Raw genomic sequence first — 25984 nt, forward strand, 5'->3', positions numbered from 1 at the left:
TGTATATGATTCATTATTTTTAATTGAATAATTCGAGATGAGAGTTTGAAAGAAATCTGTTTGTCAAAAATTCAACGAGACGATGATTTATGAGACAATACCATAATGAAAAATTATTTCATTTTGATTTATGGTTTCATGACTTTTTGTTGTGTTCGAATGCAAAAGAAATAATTTCATTAAAATTATCCGAAATAATAATGTGGAAATGATTTCAAATGCAGAAAAAGAGTTCGAAAGGACGCAAAAACCCTGCAAAATAATTTTAAAAATGGTTCAAAATGTCGAAAAAGTTGTCAAAATTATACAAAAATTGTTTGAAAAATGGTAGCCTAAGACAATTTCTAAAAAAACTACTTAATTTAAAACTTGACCTAGAGCATTTTCAAATATGACTGAAAAATCTTAAAATTCAGAAAAAGAGTTCGAAAGAATGCAAAAACCCTGCAAAATTATTTTTAAAATGGTTCGAAATGTCAAAAAAATTTTCAAAATTGTAGGCTACAAAAATTGTTTAAAAAATGACACGACAATTTCTAAAATTAATTTAAAAATTGATCTAGAACATTTTCAAATATGACTTAAAGACCTCAAAAGTATCATCAAAACACAGATAGGTAGGTAAGGTAGTAGGTACATATAAGTACATATTTTGAAAATTGTTTCGAAAACTGTAAAATTATGTAGTTAAAATATCACCCCCCCCCCCATCTCAAAAAAAACAACTAAAAATTCAATTATTTCCTCATTGTCAGAAAAGGTGTTTGATGGAATTTCGAAATGAAAAAGAACGACTTTTTTCAGGATAATTTTCAGGGGGGGGGGGGGGTGTACCAACATTTTACCTCCAAGTTATTTGCTTTTTCAATGTCTTTGGACATTCCAAGATTTTTTGGAAGAGTGGATGCCAAAAATACCTTCACGATTTCACTTTTTTAATTGGAAGGACATTTTGTAAACACTTTTCAACTTCTTTTAGGGGAAGGGTCCAAATTTTACCCGTCAATTCTTTTCCAATACTTTAAGATTTTGATTTTTCGTTTTTAAAATTTTTGAACTTCTTTTAACAGTTTTTGATGGAATTTTTATCGTCCTGTTTCAACGTAGATGAGTATTTTGAAAAAATGCAAAAATAAAGTATTTGAAAAAATGCAGTTTCCACTTTTCATGTAGAAGTATCTTCGAAGATTTCCACACTTTTCTCGACTTGAATATGAATTTTACGAACTTTAGAGGGAGGGAAGGGGTGGATAAAGATGTAAACAGTAAATCACGTGAGATAAGGATAAGGATTTTGAAATGCATTGAAACATTTTTGAGAAAAGGTATTGAGAAACATTCGAAGTACCAACATGATTGTGAAAAACACAAATTCATTTTTTTCTTTTAGCAGTCTGGCAAAAAATTATAGCTAAATCAGTTGAAAAAGATGTGGTAAGTATTTGAATTTTTTTGGTGAATGTTCTATCTTGATCTTTCATACAAATTACACAATTTCAATGTTTCAGAATTAAAATTAAAAATTCATTTCCTTGGGTTTAAGTGCCTGAAAAAACGGTCTTCTGCTTTGATGTAACACGTAAAAAAAGAAAAAAAAACAGGGGGAAAATTTACTGAAACTGATCTTTTAGAAGAACCAATAGTACTACAACCATAGCAATATTTTGATTTTTTTTAAATTGTAAAAGTTGCATTTTTTGAAAATGAATCAGATGGGAGGGAAGGTAGGCAGGCACTAAGTAGGACAAAGTACAGATTTTCAATAATTGAAAATTGATATCTTTTTAATGTATTGTTTTATCGCTAGCCAATTTTTGGTTTTTGGAAACTTTTAGACTCAATTGATGAATTTTATTTCTAAAATAAAATTCAGTTCCAATTATAAAAAAAATTAAACTAATGAAAATGAAAAAAAAACACACCAACGAAATTAAATACTTAACAAAACCATTCCGCGATCTAGAACCCCTCGAAACCTTGAATTTGTACTCGTGAGAAAAAAATAGCCAGTTTGGTTTTATAAAAGCTCGTAACTGGCATATCCATGTAACTCCTGCAGAGCACGCATTTGTCCTAAAAATGCCAAGAATTTTTCCCTAAGTATTTCGACAATAAGCGTCATTATTTTTATACGACTCTCGTACGTGACAACCCCTTTTGAAAGCAACGCCGTATAACCGCAGAAAATACACCGCAAAGCTCTCACACATTTGCGTAAATTAACCGCATAAAGATCCCGACATGTTTAATGACTTCCTAGAGCACACTTAAAATTTGCAAAAAGTAAGAAAATATGTATAGGGGTGTGCGAATCATTCACACTGCTGTATTTTCTGCTTATGGCAAACAGTACTCTTCAAAGTTCGTCAGTATAACAAAACAATACCTACATAATAAAGCATGAAAGAATATGGGAAAAAAATCTAATTGAACGCTCCAAGGTTTGAAATCTTTTCTCGAACAAGGTGATTATTTTTAAAAGAAAAATAATAGACAATTTACGAAGAAAGAGGTAATCCGCATCGATTATTGCACAAATTGCTTTCACGATGTCGAGACCTTGAACTTCCAGTTCGACTGGTATGATTTCTCAACAGCAAATCACTCCTTATTCAGGATAGATCTTCATCATTCTTTCATCGGTTCCCCAAACTACCCTCTATATGACGCAACTTTGGCAGCACCCTTTTAAAGAGTGATACACCTCGTTGCGAAATTTTTCGAAAAACAGGATGACGAAATCTCGAGATACGAGCACTAGACATTCATCGTGTGACTCATCTCACTATTACTCGAAGACGGAATTTATTTTTTTCCACCAATTCATTTTCTCGTACCACGTGTACAAAGTTATTAGGTAATTCGCTAAAACAGGAAATATTCTAGAGCTCACATATAGCCATAGACACTAGACAGTAAGATAATTGATAACTAGAGTGTGTTGGAGGTACGATAGTAAGACACTTGAAAGTTGAAAACCTTTTAATTGGTACCTCGACACACGGTTCTGTAATACGTGGTATGCGTAATTCGTGGGTGTAAATTTTGACCTCCGGGTATATTCACATACGACAAATTAACCAACCGAGTGGAAAATAGCGACCATCGAAAGTGACGAATAATTTCTACGATGTGTTTGTTGACAAGACGTAGGCACTTGTTTACAGCAGGGGTCTCACCTGTATCCGTGAGAATGAAATTATTCGAAATATTTGGCTATATTTTAGAAAGCAATTCCGTTTGCCAAATTCCCCAGAAGACATTACGGTGTACCCTATATAGCACCCTCAAGACGACTTGGTCGTATACATACGAGTGGATTGAAACAATGCCAAAGCTGTGGAGAGCTTTTAGAGCTTTTTCATTTTCGTCATTCTCCAACGTACGTAGACCTTTTAACCCATATCAACTGGGTAATAAAATCGAGACGATTATTTTTTTTCATTTCTTTTTTATTTTATCCATTAATTCGTCTGCATGTGTAACAATGTAGAGTTATACGATTTAGTTTATCGATCTTTATATTATACAATCGCGTTTTATGATGCGGAGACTTGATTAAAAGTTAAAAAGAGCGAATAATTTTAACCTTATCGATTAGTCGTACGACTAATTTCACTTTATAGATATTTTTAAAACGCTGAATAGACGATTAAGGCGTTCATTACGTGCGTATTCTCTTTCGTGTGAGTAGGTATACGTTCAATGTACTTGTAATTCTACTCGAATACGTCGTCGTCGGATGGTGTAATGGAGACGAAGTAAGACATGGTAGAAAGCTTTGTATCCGAAAATTTGACTGTATTCGAATTTGACGAAAGATATTTGCATTCGACGTTCCTTCGTTTGCATTTTTCTGGTAGCAATTTTCTGCTCTTTTTTGAAAGGATTTTCTGGATTTATTCTAAGACTATTGTGATGCTAATGAATTCGAATTTTTCAAGGATTACTCAAAGTCAAAATATTGATGTGTATTTTTTTATGCTCAGTGATCTCCTTCCCCCTCCCTCCTCTTTATATTTTTTTTCCTTCATTCAATTGGAATTCTTTAGTTCGTTTTCTAAGTTGATATTTCAACATACTCGTACCTTATTTCATATTCTTTGAATTTATTTAGTACTCTTCGTGCTTTAAAAATTATTTACTTATATCCTGACGTTATGGAAGGAAGGAGGGGAAATGAGGGAGAGAGCACGAAAATTTTATGGGTCATTCCATGTCAATTTGACCAAAAAAATGCGATTTTGAAAGTCATGCCTCTCGATTTTGCTCAAATTTTTTCTACAATATCTACCCACCCAGTAAGTAAGAAACCCGCAATCAGTTTGGTCCCAGCCCCCTCAGGGGGCGGGTGGGGGAGCTTCCATTATTTTCACATTGTCCCGAGGTACTCAACTTCAGCAGCACATTGCTCCAAAACTATGATACTTTGATCAAAACTGATTTCATAGTTTAAAAGGGTATTGAATTTTGAACTTTTTAAGAATTTGGAAATTTTCAAAATTTGAAAGTTGAAGTTTCAAAATGGCGCTGTAAGCGGGAGCTACCATTTAAAATTCTGAAAAAATTTCCATAGATGTATCTTTTGATGTTTTTTCGAAAGCACCCCACCCCTAATTTTGCGCAAAATTTTCGAAAAATAAACTGGGGCATGCGATATATCGAATTGTATGTTTTTGGTAACGCTGAACACGAATATGACGTTGGATTTTTGATTGGACCCATCCACGGCCCCCAGCGCCTCCCCAAATGGCGTAAAAGTTCAAAATAGTGGTTTTTTCGTGCAACACATCAAATAGCATGTTTTTGGTGACGATGATTACGAATATGATGTCAGATTTTTGGTTGAACTCCATCTACGGTCTACAACAAATTTTTTGGACTGAAACCAAGTGGGGGAGGTTCTGGGAGCCATGGAAAAATTAAGCAGATATTCAAATTCAGCAAACTCGAATTTTTGAAAATCAACATTTCACAATGTATTTTCACGACTTTTGAAAATTTTCAGAAATTTTGCTGTTGAACTGATGTGGAAGGATCGTATCCTAAATGATGAAAAAGTGACGCCAAAAAATTGAGGAATTTGCATTTTTCGAGAATGGCTCAGGAGCTGAGTATTACTCAATTGGAAGGAATATAAGCTTTGAAGGTCGTTCTTGGCTATTTTAAGGGATTTTGAGAATTGAAATTTGGTAAAGTGTCCAATAAGTAACGCATTTTTTCCAAATATTTTGCTTTTTGGAGGGAAAGGGGGGTGGAAATATTATTCAAGTCACTTTTTTTTTCAAAGCAAAATTTTCCAATTTTTATAATGAACTTGAAGAAATGGAAAACAAAATGATTTCAGAATTCTATACCAAAAAAAATAAATAATACTTTTTAGTTTTTTCAAAGGAATATTTCAAAATTTTTTGGGAGGTGAGAGCGAGATGAGGAAAAATGTCTGTTTGGTCACTTTTTTTTCAAAGCAAAATTTTTCTATTTTCATAACTAATTTGAAGAAATAAAAACAAATAAGTAATTTCAAAATTGTGTACATAGTTGAAAAATAAAAAAAGCACGACTTTTTTTAGCAAAAAGTATTTCAACCTCTTTTTTTTTAGAAGAGAGGAGGTAAAATTGTTTTTTGGGCCACATTTTTTTTAATATAAAATTTCATGATTTTCAAAAGGAACTTGAAAAAAAAATTGAAACAAATAATTTCAGATTATTCTGTTCTGTGATTTAAAAAAATGAAAAGAGAGACTTTTTTTTTGAAATTTTGGAAAAAATGAAAACTAAGAGGGATAACAGGACATAACAAACAAAAAAGTAGAACTGAAGCAAGAAAAGCACCTTATTTGTGATTTTTCTTTATTTTGCCAGTGCCAGCCTGCTCAAAACTCGTTTTAAAAATGATAAAATTATATAACGGAATGACCCTAAACATTTTTTACAGGGTTATGATAGTTTTGTGTGTAGCTGCTTTGCCCCTCTCTCCCACCCCATAAAAATGTATAAAATAATTTTGAGTCTCACTTCCCTGTTTTCTCCTCTTGCTTCCATCGTACAGATAATAAACCTTCAAATTTTCTATTCAATCGCGTACAGGTACCTTTTTTATACTTTTCATAATAAAAAAAAATCGCAATAACATACTCGTCGTTTTTCGCAAGAAAAAAGACAACATCAGCATTTTTCAAAGTACGAATACATTTCTATATTTGAGGAAAATTTCACCGTATGGAAAAATTGCTGAATACGGAAGTTTTTCCACGAAAAGAAAATCTTCAACCTTCAACCCATCGCAACTAAACCAATACACCGATATTCGGAAAACATTCAACGAAAGCGAAATGAGACCATTGGAGAAAGGGTAGAAGGAAATCGAAATTTTGATGCGAATTGCATTCGAATCGAAGATTGCCATCTCCAGCTGATCTTCTCGGTTTCGACTGCGTTTATTCGAGATAACGAGTATATTTATTTAATCGATTTAAAATCGGCTGCGGGCTGCGGAGTGCGGATTGTGGCAGCGCAGTAGGTTCGTCTTGACGTCGATGCATCGTTGAAAAGGCAGCGACAGAGGGTAAAAAAAGACATCGGGATTGATTTGCGCCGAGAAAACAGGTGCTTGCATGCGACTGGGAAAGGGAAAAAGTGAAGTACCGGAGGAAAATGCGCCTCGGTGGCCGTATACTTTGAGCGACTGAGAAAGCCGGAACTGTATACACAGTGTGCATTAATATCCTGTAGAGATAGACAAGGTATGGTATGAAGTAGCGTAATTTGGCTATTCGCACGTTGCCTCGTGTGAGGGGGTAGAAGCGATGCTGACGATTAAGCGGTATGTACACATCTCCATGGAAACGGGCAAGAGCGCACCATCCCTTTATTAAAGAAACCACCTTGACACAAGTACCCGAAGTAGGAATGAAATTCGGTTCGATAGATGCTTTTCTCTTCTTCGTTCTCCATTCTCTCGTATATACATCGTTCTTCGTGTTCGTGGCTGGTTTTCACGACCGACTTGGCTTTCGTTTCGTTCTTCTTTCGTATACGTATTCCGGAGAGAGAAGAAACACATAAACCTATAGAAGTAAAGTACAGAAGGCGAACAGCGGTACGGTATACAAGGTGCGGTACACGTTTTTGCAATTCTGACATTTAAACAGCTCCACGATGGTCAAGGTAATCGCGAAACGCCGCCAATTCGTCAATCGTCGCGTCTTCTTCGTAGTGCCAAAGTTAACTTTCGCGTCGCCGATTCCGTTCCGGTGTTACGGTCTGTTGTTCTAGCATCTGCATCGTCAGCAAATACCAACAAATCGTTTCGAATACGCAATGTGATCGTGGCCAAATGTGAGTATTTTTCTTTCACCATTTCGCCATAAACTCGTATATCCGCGATGACATTTGCGATTTTAGTATGTAAATGTCGACGATTCCGGCTGGATAATTGCCTTCGTCGCGATGATGGCTTATGGCTTGTGGCTTTTACAATTCAGACCACCTAATGGGTTCGTGTGTTGTGCAAACCGCCAACCACATACCCCACATGTAAGGGCTGAGGGTTCCGATGACATTCTGCATCCCTTTTCAATGCGTATTAACGTTTTAATTATTCAAATCAAAACATATTCGACTCGGATAGGCGTTTTATTACGTCATAACTCAATAAGTCAACATCGTTTACGATGAGGTTGTTAGTTTTGTTGACAGCTTCCCTACCTCCCCTCATCGCATTCAATTCATTGTACACACGTACATACAAGACGACGTAGAAAAAATTCAATCGAGTTAACTAGGTCGCTGGGGAGTGCGAATTTAAAGACAGGATTCATCAGGCCGAATATTGAGAACTTCCCTCACAGTCAGTTTATTGCTAACATAAACCGTGTTTTTATTAACGTTTTTCAAAAATTCAAAGTCATGGTATAAGGGGTTCGACTGACATTGTTCTATATCTCTACCCACTTTGCCTGACGTTTAACCAGATAATAAAGTGTTTTCAACGAACTTTTTCTGCTTGAATTAATCTTCGCGACATTGAAAAATATCTTCGAATTTTATTTAATAAATTGACGTAGTACCTATACATTTATTTTCTTCGGGAACTTCGAAATTCGTGAGAAGGAAAAATAAACCAAGATAGGTATTGCTCATCAAAAGCAGCAACTTTTGACATTCACGACTTGAAATTTGAGAAATAGTGAAATTGTCCTCTTCGTCGGATCAGCATCGAAATGATAACAATGGGAGGAGAGAAGGGAGAGGGTCCAGAAATTCAATGCAAAAAAAATGCTCGAAAAATGCAGAAAAGTTAAGCCAAAAAAAATGGATCTAAAATTCTACTAATAACAGTAATTATTGATTTGCCTCGAAAGATTAATTTTCGGCTGGAAATGAGAGCACAAAAAAGGTATCATAATCTTCCATTTTTGTTTGAATTTTTAATTAAATTTTCAATACGTTTCTTCAGCAATCTGCATATACGAGGATTCGCGCTAATTTATTACAAAAAAATTCGAAGCTTTTATCATTTTCTCCTACTGCTGCACAGTGAAGCTTTTCAAATGACAAAAATGTCTTGACAGCGAATCAACAAGTGCGGAGGATGTCCATTCTGATTCCTCTTAATTTCCCCTAAACGATTATGAAATCAACTTTTTCTCTTGGAAAATCAAAGTTGATGTTTTATTGAATCGAAAGAATGAATGAACTCAATTTTTCATTGCTAAGAAAAATCACGATTTTCATCGTAGACAAAATATTTTTGAATAAATATAAATAATTTTCCTGATCTCAAAAACAAAAAAAATGTTTTACCTAATTTTTAAAAAATTAATAGAAAAGAAGTTTGAAACTTTTGAGCCATGATCTCCTGATTTCCCCTCCCTCACCCCCCCCCCCCGCATTCCTCAATCGACTGGGATTATGATTACCTTAGAGTAGATCTGGAACCTTCAGAAAGGGCTGACTTTTCTACATCAAATTGGAGTCTGTCATCAGAAGAAAAACGTTTTATTCGAGAAAATAAAAAAATACCAAAATAAATACCAACGTCATTAAGTAATTTGAATAAAAATTCCGAATTCATGGTGATCAGAAATGATGATTCTGATATCGTAAAACAAATTCGAAAGTCAAAACTAGTCTAATGAAAAACCATTCAAAAAGACAGAAAAAATTTGAAAAATTATTATTTTACAACATGAAAATATCAAAGCATTTTTTGATTAAAAAAAGACCAAAGTGAAAAAAATCAAAAAATCAAGAATTTTTTTTTTTTAACGTCGAAACAAACAATTTTTATTTTAAGATAACAAAATTTGAGATTTTTCGTTTGGAACGCGATTTAATTCCGAGATCTCAAAATTTTTTAGTATTATGAGATTTCATTTTGAGATTTTGAGATTTTTTGGTCAGAAAGGTACCAAAATACGTAGTTTTGTGTACAGAGTTCAAATTTTTCACCTTCAGATTCCAAGATCAGAAATCAGAAAATCTCAAAATCTCGGGTACAACAAAAAATTTGAAAATTTCCTGATTCAAAAATTTCAAAATCAGAAATTTTGTAACGTAGAGATTATTGAAATTCTTTGCAAAAAAAAACTCAAAATTTCACGACCAAACAATCTTGAAATCTCGAAACATAACATTTTTTTAAAAACGCAAAATTCTGAGACAAAAACTCTTGAGAATGAGATCAAAGTACATAGGTATTTTGAAATCTCGAGTGTAACAGATTTCAAAATTTAAAAATATCATAAGCTCGTGAGGTCAACAATAAGATCGTACCTAAGTCTCAAAAACTCGAAACTGGAGATTTAAGATTTTTTGATTTCAAGAAATCATGATTGGTCTCAAGATTTCGTAATTTTTTTCTTTGTAGATTTTGAGATTTCTAATTTCATTTAAAAAAACATGGATTCTTTTTTTTCAAATCTCAATAATTTGAAAGAAAGTGAGAAAAGTTGTTGAGGAAATGATACCATGAGATAGGTGAAAAACAATAAAACATTTCTTCAAGACATATTTCAAAAAAAAAATCACTGAGTATTTTAATGTTGAAAAAATTCATAAAGGAATGACATTCTACGCGACATGGGGAAAAATGAAGATATTTTATAAGTAGATATTTGATCCACATTTTAGAAAATTGAAACATTTTTTAAAAAGCAACAACAATTTTTTTCTTTTTGAAAATTTGAAAAAAAAATCAATTTTTGAGTCAATTAAATGAGGATGTGGACTGAGAAAAACTCGTGAAAGAGACAAATAAAGTGAAAGATGCCTTCTGTTTTCAATCTCAATCAAAGCTGAATACCTATTGAAAAAATTCTCCTCCCCTCAATTCAAATTAAAACATGCAATTTTTCGCCACATTTCAGATTTTGGAGTTCAATTTTGGCCACTTTTTCATTTTAGTTCCAAAATAGGTGTTTCATTCAAATAATCTACTTTTTTTAAAACCGAAGATTCCAATTTTTGGACGAAATGAAAGCTGAGAGGGAAGGGGGAGACAGAGAAATACCACGTCGATACAAAAATTTCTCATTTGAAAAAAATACTACAGGAAAAAATAAAATCTTATCCGATTTCAGACATTTATGCCAAAAAAGAGCCATAAAATTCACAGTTTCATTAATTTCATACCCGATACAGCTCTCAGCACTTCAACGTATAATATTTTCCTCACCTAAATTTGTATTTTTCCGACAAAAAAAAAGTACTCGAACCATCATCTAGGACACGAAGTATTCGTCGTTACACTTACGACGAGCAGGTACAATACCTACGTCGAAAATTGTACGCGAAATTTAAACACACGAGTCGATCGATAACCCAAACCCAAACTTGTTTGTTGGTAACCCACGACAATAAAATTTCGCTCCCGAGTCCCGATGGGTGGTAAATGGTGAATTTTGCAACCCAACTATTCAAACCACCTGTAGCTACCTGGTTTGGAAACATCGTTGTTGCCCAATTTGGTAAACTTTGGAAACTTCAAGGTTAAACAATTTCCGTAAACTTTATCCACGCGCGTATCCGTTTGCTCTTTTATAGAATCTCGACTGTATAGGAACAGAAGAGAAACAGATACGAGTAATTTACTCTCATCAGAGTGCGAACATGGCTATGGCAAATGAACAACTAGAGCGTAACCTTTTCATAACCGTGGATATCTAAGAATATTATGAGAAGAAAAAAATTATCTCACGCGTATGATATTATCGTCGTCGGTAGAAAGTAAATCAATTTCGGAAAAGAACGCGGCGCTTTTGGTGTAGACGATAGACTTGTAGGTAAATTAAATTCTACCTCTCTAGTACGAAGGCTGCTTTGATGTTGGAAAATTTTCACCCGTGTTTTGTACGTCACAAAGAAAATTTTTTCATTGCCATGGTAACACTCGATAAGATGTAAAATTCACTTTATCGCACGGATACGATACCTCGTGTCTACGATGGTATAATTTGACCGATATATAGTAGGTTGATTAACCCCTTATCCCCGCTGTTCGCGTTTCCCAGCCGATTCCAGAGTTCGCGATGCAAAAATCGAATCTGAGGCGCCAATTTGTCTTGACTCGTTTAAGCTCGTAGCATTGCAGATCCGCGCATCGGGCATCGCGGCCGAGTCAACGATTGTTACTTAGATATAAATATGTAGGTACTCGAAGAGGTCTAGGTGTAGGTACTACATACTTTAAGCTCGATTGTTTAATAAGGTTCTTGAGATTCGAGTGATATATCGAGTACTTAGAGTACGTGTATTTGGTCGAATAGCGATATTACATATAAATCACCTAGACAACCCGACGGCTAAAACGTGTACGAAATTAACGGTATAGATCAAGGTTGCAAAAAGGAATGTTTGCGGCGTCGTCGGTCGTCGCCTGGTTGTAGGTCGATTTTAGCATCATTTTATTTTTCTTCTTTAAACCCTTCTGCGTAGGTAAATAATGAGTTTTCTCGGACCATAGCGTAGGGTGTTTTTCAACAGCAGAAGGTCACTGGTGAAATTTAAATTGACAGATGGTGTACTTACTACCCGAGTTCGGATTTTCTTTACTGAATTGAAAATGAGCTCGAATTAAACCCGATGGTTTTTCTTTTCGGTGTAATCGAAATTCAAAACGACGTATTCGATACTTGAGAGGAATTTTTCAAAGGGTTTAATCGAGTTGGACGATTAATGACGAAACGACGAGATGGAAACTGGATTAATTTTTTAAATCAAAACAAACACATTATGGCCTGTCGAAAGTTTCAATCTAGTAAATGAGTATTTGACGAGCTCTCGAAAATACGAGTAACGACCATAATTTCACGTTCGATGTGTACTTGATGCGAATTTTAAAATGGATTTAATAATTGAACGATTATTCTTTGACGAGGGTAAAGTGTTCCGAGAGAAATGCTTAAAGCCTGCGAAGAAAATTTTTCGAACGTTCGTGATCGAAAAAATGTATTTATATGCTTCTTGACGTTGTAAAATTCATCGAAGTGATGTTGCTTCTTTCAATATTGATGTGAAGTTTGAATTAAAATTTTTCCATTTTTAAAATACTTACTAAATAGGTCAAGGCGTAATAATAATTTTTTTCGTTAATAAAAACAATTGGGTGAAAATTTAAAATATTGAGAAATACGTAGAATTAATATGCAAAACCTTGGGGGGGGGGGGGCAGAGGAAATTATTGGGCAGCAGAAGTCCACTATTTTGTAACCACGTATCAAAAAGAATCAATACTATAGGTGGAATAATTTCAAAATTTATGATTTTTTGCGAGAAGAAATGCACGATTAGAATTTTGAATATTTTTTTAAACATTCAAGTTATCTGCCCTTTCAACGAGGAAGTGGATCACTTTCATTATCTCCCAATGATGAGGAAATATCTAAATCACAAGTTTTATTGAAATAATATCCAAAATCCTTTAAATTGGTCAAAATTTCAAAAGCCCAAAGTCGAAAGTTCAAAATTTGAATGGAATTTTCAATTTGAAAAAAACGAGGGAAAAGAATGTTAAAATGAAGAAAAAACTGTTTTGACGAGCATTAAACAAGTAAATTGTTCAGATAAAAGTAAAAAAAAATAAATATTGATAGATTGTATAGCTAAAAACTATACTTATCTAGTCCTTCTGTGATGATATTTTATTGTCATAAAACGTAATTTGACAATGGTTTTGGAAAAATTTGTCCTTGTGAAAGGCCAAGTCACATAAATTAAAAAACAAAATATTAGAATTTTGGGGACAGCAAATTTCGTTTTTTTTTCAGCTTCATTTTTGTTGTTTTTTTCACTTTTTGTAGAAAAAAATTGAATTAAATTTTTTGCATTTAGGTGGTTGAGGATTAAAAATTTCACCAGAGAGTTTTTAAACCGCACTTTTTTGGGCAGTTTTAACGAAACGTAAGATTTTTGGACAGTTATTTTTTTAGAATTTCACAAAAAAACAGCAAGATTTTTGGCAATTTTGTAAAAAGCTAAATTTATTTGGTAATTTCGGAAAAAAGAAAGACTTTTTCACAATTTTTGACAATTTTCACCAAAAAAAAAAACAAAACTTTCAATTTTAACAAATAAAAAAAACTACAACTTCTTCACAATTTTTAGCAATTTCTGCAGGAAATTAAATTTTCAGGAAAGCAAAACTCTTTCAAATTCAACTTTGAAAAAGGAGTTTTTATCAAAAAATGAAGGACTTCCCATTCTTAAAATTTATGTTTATTTTTACTGAACTTTTTATTTATAACAAAATAAGTTATTTTTCTGAAAAAATGTTTTTAGCGGGAAATAATTTTTTTTCAGGCATAATTTTTTTTTTGGGGGGGGAGGGGGTCAAAATTTTATTTGGACGTGAATTATATATGAAATTGAATTGTCGTTCGTATTACCTAAATTGTCGTGCTGAACCGTCGGTAACAATTATTTTCACGTGAACATCATTGATTTTTCTGTTCAATATTTCAGAGATTTATCAATTTTATCACTAATTTTTACTGTGATTTTTCGGCAATTTTTTTACTGAGCATCACTAATTTTTCTGTTAAGCGTTTCAGCGATTGATTGGCAAATTGCTGTTTTTCTTTTTTTAGACCAAGGATTTGATGATTTTTTACCGATTCTTTAGTAAGCATCATCCTGATTTTTCTGCTCAGCATTTTTGTAATTTTTTATCGATTTTCTTAAATAGCATCACTGATTTTTCTTCAATTTTCTAGTGAAGATCATTGATTTTTCTGTCCATTTCAGTGATTTATCAATTTTTTCAGTAAGCACTAACAATTTTAACAGATATTTTAGTGTCTTTTCGATTGTTTTAATCGTAAGTGAACACCTCTGATTTTTTTTCAAAAGAACAAATCAGTGATTTTTTTTCATCGATTTTCTAGGGAGCATCATTGATTTTTAGCATAGAATTTAGGCACAAATTTTTTCAATGAGCATTATCAACCTTCAATAAAATATTTTGGTAATTTTTTTTCAGCTATTTTACAGGGTGTTCCAGAATAACCTTTCACATTTGTTTTTCTTATTACTCTGAGAGAAAAATGTTTACAAAAATTCTTTTACAACCAAAATGAAGTAGAAACATGCCGTTTTTAGACCATATATTTGAGTTTCCATTAAAAATAAAGTTTTAAAAATTTTTCCATCGAGATATTTTCCATCATTTTTGACACATTCAACCAAACATTTTTTCGAATTATTGAACACTTCTCTTCCAATCAGTCTCAACTCACGATTAATATCACCTAGAAGATGTTTTAGAGTCCTAGATTCATCCTGATACACTTTTAACTTGAGGTAACTCCATAAAAAAAATCATAGGCGGAAAAATCAGGGGATCGAGGTAGCCATTAAATTTCTGTGTTCAACGAAATTATTCAATGACCGAAGTGCTCACGCGCTAAACATATTGTGTTGGTCTCTGAATGATAGGTAGCTCCAACATGTTGTAACCAAGTAAGTAACTATACATACACTATATAATCGTCTGCCTTTCAGTTCAGGAACAAGAAACTCGTTCAACATTTTGCCTTACCCCTCACCGTTACTGTTTCATTAAACACACATGGTCCCACTACACCAAACTTAGCCACGCCCAACCAAACAGTCAACTTGGCGGAGTGTAGAGGTTTCTCGAGTATTATCAACTGATTCTCTGTACACTTGAAGCGCACATTCTGTATATTCACTTCACTGTTTAGTTAAAAATGAGCTTTGTTACTGATGAGTAAAGTAAAGGGGTCCGGGAGTCTTTATTTTTAAAAAAGGACCTCACAGTAAAAGTACACTGTGCAACCATCTACTTCTCCAGGGCAAAAAATAACTATTGAAACATAATTCGGCATGCTTTGGCTACCTAGAACCGCCTTTACCATTCCCCTAGCTCCTCTTGAACACAGATCAGTGGTTACCAAAATGTGAAAGGTTATTCTGGAACACCCTGTATAAGTGAACATCGCCGAATTTTTTTAATCAACGTTTAAATAGTTTTGCTTTTTTCTTTTCAAGTGACCATTATTAACTTTCAACATTGTGTTGGTAATTTTTATTGATTTCTTTCACTCATGTTTGGTTATAAATTCACTAATTTCACAATTGGTGAGATTTTTAAAATTGATTTTTGCTCATAAACTTCAGCTGAATACGATGAGTTTTATTGCTTCAGAATCAAAAAGCCAAGAATAAAATTATTACTGTATGTGGACTGCAGTTCTACGAATCTAAACTGATATTTTAAGCAAAAACTTGATTTCTTTTCAATTTTTGGCTCATTTAAACCTGATTTATTTTTACACGAATTCTGAAATATGATTAATCAAAAATATAAAATGAACTTCCGCAGATAAAGCTCCACTAACAATGAAAAAAAAAAACTCAAAGTCGGAAAAAATATACTTAATCGGAATACAGTAAACAAGGAGTTTCTTTTCTGTTCATTTTCACTATCCCTTGACACAAAATAAACGAAGCTTTTCCTCTAAATGATACGTACTAATTGTAAGCTTCTTTTCGGTACAGACTGACACGACATATCCTTGACATTTAAAAAAAAAAACCTACATCAATAGTTAGCCTTCTGTCAATTCATATGCGGATGAATCGTACACATTACATAGTACAACAAATAATACAAAATACCTACAGCAGGGAACTGCGGGGATTTCCCCATCTATGTAATTAATTCTCGAATTATCAGCTCGTTATGGCGATTCCCGTTTACGCCATCAACAATCCGTACATCCTGTTACAGACGGCCAACACTAGTCCTAGTCCATCGAATTGCCCCGCACCAAAAATAAACCAAACGGTTTTTCGTACATTTTTATTTTCAAATACGAGTATAGGTATCATCAAGTACGGAACTTGTATCATGGCTAACAAAAAGGCATACGAAACGCTTGTCATTATATCCGTTAAGTGAAGAAAAATACTTCCTGTAGGATTAGGTACCGCAGGAGCAACAACATCTATAGTACCACCAACTCCAATACGTTTTGCGAAATTCGACCATACGATAGGGCATAAAAATATAAAACAATGGAGGTGAAAACTTCTGCGGCTAAGTTTCGGTATAGTCTGTTGACTATTTCGTTTACAGGAGTTAGGACCCAATAAATAAACTAGGTATAAGAACTGACCAGCTGCAGTTATACAGGCGTGGAACACGGCTAACCTAATTAAAAGTCCATATCGAAGGAATACTACATACAATTGTGTGTATACAATCGTATAGCAGTACTCAGGAGTAAAGAGAGAAGAAAGAGGAAAACTTACAAAGTGTGACTGCAAAGTTTTAGTACAAGAGGGTGCCGGTGCGACCAACATAAAATCTAATTCAATGGGCCATTATTTTTCTTTCCACCCCATTTAGCAAGGTTCCACCGAAAACCGCTTCCTGCACCCTTAAGCCAGTTGTAATGAATCCGTTTTTACAACTTTTCCCAAAATTTACGCGATATTTTCGGCGTGAATTTATATATGTAGTACGAGCCTCGCCAGACGATTATAATTACCTCTGACGTCTCTAATTGCAAATTATACCCGAAAACGCAGCGTGCCACGAGGGAGGGGGGATTTAACGCTTAGCGGGGTACCACGCGCGATATTTTTCGGGTGTCGGTCGCGATCTGCGCCCAATGCACGTGGCCATCATCGCCGCTCGCCGGAGAAACAACAGTGAGAAAGTGAAAGATGGTGTGCCTCTTGCCTGTGCGTGTTATACGTGTTCGGTGACTTTAAATCATCGCTGTGTACGGTGTGTATTTATTTATACTACCTAAGTACATTGAAGTGCGAATTTATAGCCGCGTATACCTATATGCTTGTCTTATAGTTTTACGCGAATATTCGTGTAAATTTCTCAATACGCCGCAGTCGCGTTTCCGGTATTAATGACTTTTCCATGCAACCGAATCGTATATCTTGTTAAATAAATCATCGTCGATACTTCGTACTCGTACATGTACGTCGTACATGTGTTTACGTTTAATTAAGTAACCCAGAATGGCCACCGGGTACAGGGTGTTGTGTAAAATTTATTACGTTTATTGGAAGCTCCACTATAGTAATATTACAAGGTCGAGAGTAGTGTAGAAAATCATGAGAAGTTGGAGAGTCAAAAAATTCGTCAAATTTTTAAGTCGTGAAAAAGAAAAATTCGCTCAGAAAAATTTTTTATTTGGAAAAATTAACAGAAAAATGCAGCAGAGCGGCGATTTCCACCAAAAATTAACATTAATGTAAAAAAAATATTTACCAAAGTTTAAGAGGGTTAGAGAAAATGAATAAACAGAGCAACACAATTTTTGATCAAAAACTACTATTTTTAAAAAAGTGCAATTTTTAGCGAACATGGCTATTTTTGGTAAGTAGAACCATTTTTGGCAAGGACAATTTTTGACAAAAACGTGTTATTTTTGATAAAAAATTAGTTTTTTCTCAAAAAAGGTGCCATTTTTAGCAGAAAAGGTGCCATTTTTAGCAGAAAAGGTGCAATTTTTAGCAGAAAAAGGTGCCATTTTAGCAGAAAAGGTGCAATTTTTAGCAGAAAAAGGTGCCATTTTAGCAGAAAAAGGTGCCATTTTAGCAAAAAAGTCTTTCTTGGCAGAAAATATGCCATTTTGGCGAAAAGTGCCATTTTAACTGAAGAAAGCATTATTTTTAACAAAAAGATGCCATTTTCAACAGAAAACTGTGCATTTTTAAACAAAAAGTGCCATTTAAACAAAAATGTTGTTTTAAACAAAAAGTTCCAATTTAACATAAAAGAATCATTTTTGACAGAGAAAGTACCTATTTTAGCAAGAAACAGATACCCTTTGGCATGGAAATGTGCAATTTTTGTTGGAATTTAGAAAGGACTATTACTGACAGAAAAATGTGTCACTTTTGACAACCAAAAATGCCATTTGCAGTAGGAAAGTATCATTTATGACCAAAACATACAATTCTTGACTTCCCAAGTGTGACTTTCAACAAAAAAGATTTTGACTCAAACGTACGCCATTTCTGACATGAAAAGTAACATTTTTGAAAATTGAAAATATCATTTATGGCGAGAAAGCACCATTCATGAGCAAAAATATAATTATTTTTGACAAAAAAAATGTCAAATATTTTGTTTGACACATGCGGCAGCATTTTGACAAACCGGTCGGTTTTTGACAAGAAAATGTAGGTACATTTTTGTAAAAAAGATCTGTATTTGTTGAAAAGGATAACTTTTGTCAGAAAAGTGTCATTTTTGGTCAAAAAAAAAAAGGAGTCTAGTTTCAACAAAAAAGTAATATTTTTGACAAGAAAAAGTGCTAATTTTGGCACTAAAGACCATTTCTGACAGAAAAAAGTGCCATTCTGGACGAGCAGAAATGTAATTTGTGACCAAAAAAAAACACCATTCTTGACAATGAAAACGTTTTTTTTTGGTTAGAAGGATCATTTTTGACCAAAAAAGTATCACTTTACGCAGAAAAGGTCCGTTTTTAACAAAAACAACACTGTCATTTTCCCAAAAAATATTTTGATCAAAAAAAATTATTTTGAAATTTTTTTTTCAACAAAAATGATTATTTTTGCATACCTAAATGATCACTTCTGAAGATCATTTCAATTTTTTCTAACTCCAAGCAATTTTTTGCGAGACTCCTGATTCTTCGAATTGAACTTTTTTTTTCAATTTCAGCTTTTTTATCACAGACAATATCTTTTTGATAGGAACCAAGACTTAGGAGAAAAACAAAATTGTGACTACAAAAATCTCTCTCAACAAACCGATTTAAAATATTTCGAGAAAAAATTTATCAAGCTCAAGTTCGTTGAAAAATTTGTTGTGACCTTTTGAGGCAAAAATTAGCCTTTATGCATGAGTAAGAATTGCAAAGTGAGATATTTTCCCAAAACTGGTAGAAATCAACTTCGAACGAGAGGAATACTTGTAAAAAGACTAAAATCACGATAATCATTAATGAAAATGAGAAATTAATATCAAATCGAAGGAATTTTGTACCTATACGAAATCGATTTTAAACAGTTCCAGATACTCTTTTCATACTTCCCTCCCTCAAAATTTCTCGATTTTGAAAACTTCACTTCCAGTTTAAAAAAAAAAACATTTTAGAATAATAAAAAACACGTTAAATTTCATTACCATACCATACATAGAAATTTACGAAACACCCTGTATTATAGCTCTTAAATCCAATGTACAATTTCACAGTCAGCATGCGATAGCGCAACAAACATGCATCATTGTTGTTTTAAAGTCCTATTACCTCGAGGATCGTAAAATTGTCAAATATATTACACTCGTTCCTATAATGTGCCATCTCAAGAAACCGGTTACAAAAAGATGGAAAAATTTTTACCGAGAAAAAATTGCGTACCTAATACCTATCTACTCGTATGTATCCTTGGTATAGGTACATCTGCGCTAAACGACGATCGTACTCGAGTAAAACCGTTAAAATTTACCAAAATAGCGTGTCCTTTGAATAAGGAAGGTAAAAAATAAGGTAAATAAAAGAAAGATTTTCGAGTGTATGCGACATGTAAAAGTTAGCTGGAATAAAAGCATCTGCTTTTGCGAGAACTGAACTGTACCGGTAAACGTTGCGGTCTTCTATTAAAGCAGGGATACTCAACATGGATTATTTTTATTGCCCGAGAAAATGGTATTTATTTATGCGACGGTAATCTTCTCGACGAAGTGAAAAAGTACACGTAAAATCGATGAAATTCGAATAAGAATTTCAAATGTATTCTGCCAATGGAAAGCTTTTTCTTGTATCAAATCGTATACCCTATTCTTACGTGTATTCTTCATTGTATCTAGAAGAAGGATGTGTTGGAGGATATTTTGCGAGTAATTTCTCCAATTTCCAATTACGAATCACTTCGATAGGTACGATATGTTTACGAAAATCTAGTACGAAATCACCTGGGGTTGTTGGGGATTGTACCTACGCGTCAAGGGTATTATTATTTTAGCAACTGGTTGGCATCGTTATAGATTCGTAGTACCTATATACGGTGTGTTTGGTGGTATTTAGAATAAAAATCACCGTAAAACATAATCCCACAAAGGTTAGGTTGCGACAGCTGTGTGTACCTACTCTTGGACACGCGCCATATATCGAACAATAAACGTATCAGGGTATTAGAAAAAATGAAAAAAAAAAAAAAAAACTTGGTAATCTTAGATGATTGATAGGGCATGGGCATAGTAAACCTAACGTTATCTTATAATAAATATCGAAAGAAGCTCGCAGTAGGGTGAGTTTTCATAAACGTGGATTTGAGATAAGTCTCTCGCAACAGAACTGGAAGGCGTGTGCCTGTACATCTCGCATCTCGGGCCTCACATCGGTGCATCTGGTCATGATATAAAATACTCGTTAAAGGTCAGCCACCCTCGCATATCGTCAATATCAGCGTGTTAATCCAATCTAGATTTTTGTGATGCACGTGATGAATTCATCTAGAGACGCAATACTCGCCACCTCGCTTCGTCTGGGGCTCTGGGCATTCCCATAATAAATTTCATCTACGTTAATGTTTTCGTTAATGAAAAAAATCCGTGTCAAATAAATCAGCCAGAGCTGAAATGCGTTTTTGAACAATGTATTTACTCGTATGGCGTAGATAGATAGATACCTCCGCAACTAAACTAATAGATATGTGAACGTGCATACTGCACAATTTGTCGAGCTTTAATATGTACTTAGTTAGTAATTGACGTCTGTGGTGTTTCGTTTGTTCATTGCAGCTATGGAGGAGTCGCGATTCATCCAACTTTCATTAACATTGCTGCTGCTGTCACTTGTGCCTTGGGTTACCGCCGATGATAGTGTCAAGGTTAAATCTAACAGCCAAACTGCTACGTCCAGTACGTTGAAATGGACTGTGCCGAATAATGGACAGGTGCCCGAAAATGCTGTCGTTGGGTCTTTGGAGTACGTCCTGGCTGAAGGTAAATATTTTGCATCATTTACCGATTGATCGATAAGTAAATATTTTCATAAATGTTGAAAAGTTCAGTAAAAAAAACACGAATTTGAGGAAAATTGAAACACCTTAAGATTTTTCAAATCAAACAAATGACTATTCGATTCTTTTTTTTACCCCTCCCTCCCTCCCTCCCTCCCTCAACAAAATCATGGAGGATAATTTTCAAAACCAACCATTCTAACTCAATTACCTACATTTTGAAGATTTTATTTCAAAATTTTTTAGGAACTTAATTTTTTTTAATCACTCAAAAATTGATAACTTCTGGTAAAAAATGATTATTACTTTTAAAAAAAAGTCTCCATCGTTTATTATTTTAGCCAACTAAGTAGAGACATTGAATCGATAAAAAAATCCAAAATAATAAAATTTTCAAACAGTTTAAGAAGTGAATTTTTGTGAACTCGTAGAATAATCTAAAATTAGACCAGTCAAAAGTCAAAACTGAAATGAACTCGAGAAGTAGCTCAGTCCTACCTTCCTCACCAACACAGTACAACACAAAAATTGAAAAAAAAAAGGAATCGATAGAGTCAATGAGCTGAAATGATAAAAGTGAAAAACATCGACACTTTATCTGGTGGTTTTGCTAACCTTCTTTTACACCTTTCTTTCTTCTTTTTTTTTTTTTTTGGCAAAATTGTGAAAAAGTTTGTCTTTTGCCCATCTTTCTTTCTACCAAACTTTAAAATTTCCTATTTCGTCTTTCCATAGTCTCAGAATTTTAAAATCATATTTTTTATTAGGTATCAATATCTTATTGTACAGTTAATTTTTAGATGAAAATCTGAAAAAAAATCGGTCGTAAAGAAGTTTTGCAGCCTTTGTCTCTCTTTTCCTCATGAACGTTAAAAGTCCGGCTTTTTCTTATCTCCCTGCTTGTCAGCTGAGACCTCGATTAATAAAGAATAATTTTTAAAAGATTAAAAAATATATAAATTGACCGAGAAGAAGATGGTAATTTCGGAAAAATTATGAGGAGAAAATGTTCAGCTTGCATAATTTTATGTAACTTTCACGGGCCAAAAAATGTGTGCGGGAAACTTCATCAAAAAGTGTGCAACGTATCGTAATTTTATTATCATGAATTAGGATTATAAAATTAGTGCTGTGAAAAAATTAAAATAAGAAGATACAGTGAAACACAGCGAAATTTATTCAAATTAATTGTAAGTTTCTTTATAAAATCTCAAAATGAAAATCAAAGGTGGAAAAGATTGACCAAGAGAGATGAAGGATTCCTTCTTCGGGTCTTGGAATTTTAGAGCTTGAACTCTCAAAAAAATTTTCAATTAGTCCTATGAGTCCTGTAGTACAGGAATTTTAGATGATATGGGAAGATTTATTCGGACTAAATCCTACAAAAGGTTTTTTTGCGGGATACTGTAGTGGAAGGGGTCCTATTTAACATACTGAAAGTCCCACCCCGTACCCCACGTGCGTCGCGTGCTAGAGCGTGAAAAGTGTCCCGCCGCGGCGTTTTTTGCGATTTTCTCGCGAGGGTTTGATTTTACGTCGAAAATGGCTTTATTTTTGTGTTCTACGTCAAATTTCCGATCTATTGATATATCAACTGCCCTTCTACCCCCAAGGGGGGTGGGACCAGAACCATTCAAATGAGAGGGGTTTTCTAAAAAAAACAAAAAAGCTATCGGCGCATATGGGGGATGAAATGGTCCCGGAGAGTGTTCGAGTTGATACCAGCATGGAAGGTGGGTACCATCGAGAAACTTCCGCGTGAAAAATTTCAGATCCACGCCCCCTCCCCTTTTTGGGGAGCCCCCCTTTTCTGTAATTTCAATAACACTTTTCTCAGCCCCATTTCGACCGATTTTGAAAATTTTTCAGTATGTTATGTATATCCTTAGTAAGTATCCCCACAAAAATTTTCAACCCCCTCCCCTCATATTTACCCCTCAAAATGGCGTTTTTTTATATTTTTTATGCCTATTAACAATCAATATTGCGAGGTAAAATTTTGGAAACACGTTTTTTGGATGTATTTTCGGCCCCCAAACATCATATACTGTTTTAGAAATTTTTGCTTTGGTGCGCCGGGGTGAAAAATTAGATGAATGTGTTTTAGGGGGGTAGGGGGTGAAATGGGAATTTTGAAAAAAATAACTATTAACGAGTAGGGTATCGTTTTCATATGATTCGATACCGCTGAGAACGAATATGACTTCAGATTTTCTGCTACGCTCACCTAGCCCCCTCCAGAGCCCCCCAGCCCCCCTCAATTTTCACTATTTTGGAAATAAAGTTATTTTGATGAAATTTGTGTCGTTTTCATATGATTCGATACCACCGAGCACGAATATGACTTCGAATTTTCTGCTACACTCACCTAGCTCTCTCCACAGCCCTCAGCAGTCAGCCCGACCTCAATTTTCACTATCTTTAAAATAGTTACATCAGAGTGAAGTTTTTCAAGGTCACACTCACTAGAAGGATGTTACAATTAAATGAAACCTGTAGAATAAGTGTATATAATAATGAAATCAAAAACGGCGTTAAGGCATGCTTCCCCTAAACAATTGGTACATAACTTTGAACATTTCAAACCTGTAAGCGTACAAGAACACATTACATACCTAGCAACCTAGCTATTTATCTACTAATAATTCTGTAATGGTTCAAAAGAAGTTGAGGAGAAGGTGAGCGCTGAGTAGGTACCTACTTGAAAGAAATTCTAATTTTACTAAAAATGAATAAGTACATATGAGCATTTACCATATTTTCGACATGTGCACGCCGACGTACAGCCTTTTTTACATTTGCACGAAATAATTTTTAGTAGTTGATCTGGTGCTGGAGCCATCAGCGTTTGATTCGGATTTAAGTGCCCATCCTCGATTTTCCATCCCCAATTTTCCGGGGGAAGTACATTGCCTTTCCACAGCTGTATCTGATGATAACATCTATACGAGTGCTGCCGTGCAGCTTCTTCGGTGGGTGGTAAAGAGGCCAGATTCACTCGATTTTTCTGTATGTTTTTTGAGAAACATCGAAGTCGGAAATTATTAAGTGATTGATCAGAATTTGTTGCTCCGTACAATTTGAGAAATAATGAACACCCAGCTTGAAATATTTCATCAGGTGAAGCATTCGATTTGTTGAAGATGGGTGCTAAATTTTGAATTTCATTCATAATTTTAACAAAGGTGCTTTTCCCTTTTCCAAATGGCGCAGAAGTTGTATCGCATCCGCTGAAGCTGTGTAATAACAGGATAAAATCTTTGAATTTCTTGTTTTCTTGTAACGAATAAATCTTAGCAGGAATTCTCCCTTTTTTAGGCTTGAAAAAATATAAAGAATCACGAGTAGAACCAATTCCACACATTAGCACCATGAGATCGACATCTTCGCCAACAATGACAGTTTTGTGGTTGCCCTTGCCTGATAATTCACTACTTAAACGAACAATATCAGCGTCAGCATCACCTTCAGCTATCATAATGGTGAAGCCTGCATTACTCAAACTCCGTTTTAAAAATTGAATAAATTTGGTTTTATTTTTGGCGTTGGATAGAAAATTTTCTTGTGTCGTTGAGATCAGCATCATTTCATCCAAAATATCAATTTCGACAGTATTTCGATAACGACGTCTTCTTTCAGCATCTTTGGTACAAACTTCTTCGTACCCATCAAACACGACATACGCAGAGAACATTTTTTGAATAACAACTTTGTCGAAAAACGCGATATTTCGCGAGATAATCAAAATATGAAAATGACTTTATTTCCAAAATAATGAAAATTGAGGGGGCTGAGGGGCTCTGGAGTGGGCTAGGAGAGTGTAGCAGAAAATTCGAAGTCATATTCGTGCTCGGTGGTATCGAATCATATGAAAACGACACCAATTTCATCAAAATAACTTTATTTCCAAAATAGTGAAAATTGGGGGGGTTGGGGGGCTCTGGAGGGGGCTAGGTGAGCGTAGCAGAAAATCTGAAGTCATATTCGTTCTCAGCGGTATCGAATCATATGAAAACGATACCCTACTCGTTAATAGTTATTTTTTTCAAAATTCCCATTTCACCCCCTACCCCCCTAAAACACATTCATCTAATTTTTCACCCCGGCGCACCAAAGCAAAAATTTCTAAAACAGTATATGATGTTTGGGGGCCGAAAATACATCCAAAAAACGTGTTTCCAAAATTTTACCTCGCAATATTGATTGTTAATAGGCATAAAAAATATAAAAAAACGCCATTTTGAGGGGTAAATATGAGGGGAGGTGGTTGAAAATTTTTGTGGGGATACTTACTAAGGATATACATAACATACTGAAAAATTTTCAAAATCGGTCGAAATGGGGCTGAGAAAAGTGTTATTGAAATTACAGAAAAGGGGGGCTCCCCAAAAAGGGGAGGGGGCGTGGATCTGAAATTTTTCACGCGGAAGTTTCTCGATGGTACCCACCTTCCATGCTGGTATCAACTCGAACACTCTCCGGGACCATTTCATCC

General features: G+C 34.4%; 2 protein-coding genes across 3 annotated transcripts in view; one reads left to right on the forward strand and one right to left on the reverse strand.

Annotated features, from left to right (window-relative positions):
• Positions 1 to 25984, reverse strand: part of Miga (mitoguardin) — an 80959-nt gene that overhangs the window by 48746 nt on the left and 6229 nt on the right. The gene's annotated exons all lie outside the window — the stretch shown is intronic.
• uzip (unzipped) overlaps positions 1 to 25984 on the forward strand; it is a 57033-nt gene that overhangs the window by 26557 nt on the left and 4492 nt on the right. Inside the window, exons 1-2 of one of the 2 annotated variants that reach the window (XM_065346813.1) lie at positions 6940 to 7341; positions 21269 to 21472. In XM_065346813.1, the coding sequence (XP_065202885.1) occupies positions 21271 to 21472 (202 nt within the window). In that variant the 5' untranslated portion in view covers positions 6940 to 7341; positions 21269 to 21270. Of the gene's footprint in view, positions 1 to 6939; positions 7342 to 21268; positions 21473 to 25984 lie in introns of those variants that run through there. The other variant, XM_065346812.1, reaches the window with a different exon arrangement.

This window comes from Planococcus citri, chromosome 1 (genome assembly GCF_950023065.1).
Source record: "Planococcus citri chromosome 1, ihPlaCitr1.1, whole genome shotgun sequence".
Taxonomy (NCBI): domain Eukaryota; kingdom Metazoa; phylum Arthropoda; class Insecta; order Hemiptera; family Pseudococcidae; genus Planococcus; species Planococcus citri.